The sequence below is a fragment of the Lolium perenne genome, chromosome 1 (genome assembly GCF_019359855.2).
Source record: "Lolium perenne isolate Kyuss_39 chromosome 1, Kyuss_2.0, whole genome shotgun sequence".
Taxonomy (NCBI): domain Eukaryota; kingdom Viridiplantae; phylum Streptophyta; class Magnoliopsida; order Poales; family Poaceae; genus Lolium; species Lolium perenne.
In genome coordinates, this window is record NC_067244.2 from 204,863,316 (window position 1) to 204,867,711 (window position 4,396).

General features: G+C 44.2%; 1 protein-coding gene across 1 annotated transcript; it reads right to left on the bottom strand.

Annotated features, from left to right (window-relative positions):
* Positions 1–904: 904 nt before the first annotated feature.
* Positions 905–4,090, bottom strand: LOC127336522 (uncharacterized). The gene is made up of 4 exons (XM_051363343.1): positions 3,953–4,090; positions 2,157–3,661; positions 1,916–2,070; positions 905–1,533 (listed from the first exon to the last, which is right to left on the bottom strand). The coding sequence occupies exons 1-4, from the start codon at positions 4,088–4,090 to the stop codon at positions 905–907; spliced, it is 2,427 nt and encodes an 808-aa protein (XP_051219303.1).
* Positions 4,091–4,396: the final 306 nt, after the last annotated feature.

Sequence of the window (4,396 nt, forward strand, 5' to 3'; positions counted from 1 at the left end):
GGAGTGGCTCCCGATGGAAATAACTGGCAAAAACCTACGCTTGTGGGGACTCGAACCCTTGACCTGGCGTTGCCGCATTAGCGCTCCCTACCGCTTTGCTACACTGGAGTTGTTGAACAAGTATGGTTGTCCACGTATATATAGATGATAAACTAATCAGTTGCTAGAAGTAGCCGTTTTCTGAATAAGGCACAGAAGGTCATTGAGAAATTAAAAGCAGAGACCAGAGCCAAGTTTCAGAAGATCAAGGGCATAATTGATAAGTAGATTTTACTAATATTTGTAATAGTTCAGAAGATCAAGGACATAATCCTCTTTACTAATATTTGTAATATTTGCTGGTGGAACAGCGTGATGCTGTTTGGGATCGAGATGTTGAAAATGTGTAGCAACTCCTTTTGCACGGCGGCGCCGCCCATATATGGTCGCCGGCGACAGCCATGCACGGCGGCGCCGCCCATATATGGTCGCCGGCATCAGCCATGTATTGAAAAAATTGGGCATGGATTCCCCAAAAAATTGGGCACAAATTCTGGGAACAAAAAAGCTGATATATTCAACATAAATTCTGGGAAAAACAAGCTGGCATGTTCAACATAAATTGGGCATGGATTCCCCTAAAAATTGGGCACAAATTCTAGGAACAAAAGCTGACATATTCAACACAAATTCTGGGAAAAACAAGCTGGCATGTTCAACATAAATTCTGGGCCAAACAACCTGACACATGTTCTGAAATAAACTGACATTACACAAACTACAGATTCAAACTGCTATTCATCTTCTTCTAAAACTGGATGATTCCTAGTCCTATTTCCTCCATCATCATCATCACTGCAATACTGGTACATTGTCTGATCAACCTCCTCGATTTCTTCAAGAACAACCTCCTTGCTCCGTTTCTTCAGTTTGTCCACAATTGCTTTTGCACACGTCCCTGATCACTTCTAGTCCTACTTTGTGCAGTGCCTTCTTTTTCTTGCACAGGAACTTGCCTGGAATCTTCATCTAGATATGACAGTCCAGCAACACCGGGTCCCTGTTCATTTTCAGTTACACTCCATAGATGTCTATGGTGAAATTTCTGCACCACTTGCCATTTTCCTTTCAAGTAAGTGTCTGGCACATAAAAGACCTTGCTTGCTTGTGATGTCAGAATGAAAGGATCATTCTTGTACCAAAAATTTTCTATGTTAACACTTGTGAAGTGTGCATAATCGTCGAATCCGGGTTTCCTACCACCAAGGTCAAACCAGTCACACCGGAAGAGGACAACTGACCGATGGACGCCACCGCTGGAGTTGTATTGCAATCTGATGATGGATTTGAGCTGACCAAAGAAGTCAATGTTGTTGCCATCATGATCTCCCTCAGAAACGATTCCACTATTTTGTGTCTTTCTGTTCTTCTCGCGGTCAACAGTATGGTACCAAACACTGTCAACAACACATGCCGAATATAGTCTCACTCTAAAATCTGGTTTGCACGCCAAAGCATAGAGATCAGGACTGACATCATTTCGTATTTTCCAATCTGCAAAAAAATAAACCAGGGTGTGAGTAACACACACACAGAAAATTTATATCATGAACTTTTCCAATCTTCAGAAATAAACCAACTAAAGATCTCACATGAGTCTGAAACCATCTGGCAAAGTTCTTGGCAAGCCATCTATCAACACTGATCTGACCACCTCGTTGGTTCAACTCTTGTTTGCACATGCTGCAATGGCAACCGAAAATAGATCCTAATTATTATTTGGACAGGCTGCAACAACCTATCTATATATGGGGATGAAGAGAAATGTACTCGATGTATTGTTTAACCTCAGGGCAACTTCGGAGCACATACCACACCATCTTGTCATAGTCCTCACCAGCATGCACATATTGAGAGGATCCAATAAATTTCACACCGTGTTTGAAAGCAGACACATCACCAATATGTGAATCATCCCGCTCCGGATTTCTGCTTGGACGGTTGAATCTTGTTTCAACATCGTCGAAGTATCTCGAGCAAAATGCCAGGCACTCATCAACAATATAAGCTTCGGCAATCGATCCCTCCGGCCTGGCATTGTTCCGGACATAACGCTTCAATGTTAACAACCTTCTTTCGACTGGGTACATCCAACCGTATTGCACTGGGCCTCTAACTTTGCCTCTTTTGGTAAATGGATGGCCAAATGCACCATCACGTCGAAGAAAGATGGGGGGAAGATCCTCTCAAGTTTGCAAAGAATAACTACGATTTCCTTTTCAAGTCTGTCCAGAACGTCTCTCTTCAGTGTTTTGCAGCAGAACTCTCTAAAGAAATTTCCAAGCTCACCAACCGCTGCATATATGTCTTCATGGATTGTTCCTCGCAGGCCAGCCGGTAAGATCCTTTGAAGCAATATATGACAGTCATGGGTCTTCAGCCCTTGAAGCTTGCACTTATCAGTAGCAACACACTTGGATATGTTAGACGCGTACCCATCTGGAAACCTCACAGCTTTTATGAATTCACAAAATGCAATTTTTTCTTGTTTACTCATTGTATACCACGCCTGTGGCATATCAAAAGAGTCTTCATCATCTGGAGCAGGCTGCAAATGCAAGTCGCCTCTTATGCTCATGTCTTCCAAATCAAGCCTTGAATTCACAGTGTCCTTTGTCTTGCCTTGTATGTTCATGAAAGTACCAATCAGATTGTCACAGATGTTTTTCTCGATGTGCATTACATCGAGATTATGCCTCAGCTTTAGATCTGCCCAGTATGGCAAGTCCCACAAACAATACCTACGGCTCCAACACTGACCGTCCTTATGTTTCCTTTTCTTCTGAAGCTTGCCTGGTATCACATCTCTAACCCTATCAAGCTGTTCCTTCAGCTCATCTGGAGTGAATTCCGCTGGCTTGTCACGACTTTCGGAAGCACCATTGAATTCTTCGCTATTTCTCCAAGGATGGTACCGAGGAAGCCAACGGTGGTGCCCAATAAAGAAAATTTTGTTCCTTAATTTCTTGGAGCAATTCTCTTTGTCACAACGCACACATGCCTGGTAACCAGATGTGGCCCTCCCTAACAATGTGTGCAGTGCCGGATAATCATGAATGCACCATAAGATTGCAGCACGGAGATCAAACTTGTCTGGACTATTGGCATCATATGATTTTACACCTTTCCAGAGCTCCTGCAGCTCTTCCATCAAAGGCTCCATGAACACATCAAAATCTTTTCCTGGAGAGGATGGACCAGGGATTAGCAATGTCAGCATGAAGTTGGACTGATCCATACATGCCCACGGTGGAAGGTTGTATGGCACCACGAATACAGGCCACATGCTGTAGGAGTTGCTCATATTCCCGTAGGGATTAAAACCATCCGTGGCAAGTCCAAGCCTTATGTTCCTGGCATCAGCGGCAAAGTCTTTATGAATATTGTCAAAATCCTTCCATGCATCCCCGTCTGCTGGATGACTGAGTTCATTCTCCACGTCTTGCCGCTTCAGTCTGTGCCACTGTACTTCCTTTGATTGCTGCTTTGAAAGGAACATTCTTTGCAGCCTTGAAATCAATGGGAAGGGCCTCAGCACCTTCTCTGGGATATGCCTCCTACCATCAGCATCTTTCCATCTGGAGGCTTTGCACTTGGGGCAATTATTCTCCTTGGCATAATCCTTCCGAAACAATACACAGTTATTCGGGCACACATGGATACTATCATAACCAAGGCCCAACCTACCGATTATGCTAAGTGCCTCTTTCGTATGACTTTGGTATTGAGCTAGCAGGGTATTGCAAGGCCAAAATCAGGAGTATCGCGTTGAATGCAACGTTGCTAATCCGGTAGTACGACTTGGCCTGAAGTAACTTGACAGTGAGTGAAAACCTTGACATTGTACCCCCATCACTGGCTGCGCGCCTGGCTTCCTCTATCAACTCAGCAAATATAGTATCATTTCCAGGACCTTGCGGTTCTGACTTGTACAAATCAACAAGCAGATCATGAATTCTATCATCTTCATAACCATCTTCCTCTTGCAAACCAAAATAGTGTGCCTCTGCATCACCTCCACCAATATGGTGTGCCCCTGCATCACCTCCATGTCCAGCCTCAGGTTCACCTCCATGTCCATGTCCGGCTTCAGGTGCACCTCCTTGTCCTCCATGTCCAGCTTCAGGTACAGTATGTAATGGTTCTCCATGGAAGACCCATTTGTCATAAGTGCTTGCCATCCCATAAAGAAGCAAATGAGCCTCTACTACGTCTAGAGGTTTTGTGCCCCGGTTGAGACAGCTACGGCATGGGCAAAGCACATGATCATCATTGGCAAAACTCAAGCGAACAAACTGCATAAACTCCGCCACTCCCTTTGTGTGTTCAGGGGAAAGCCTTCTAATTCTTGTTGTAA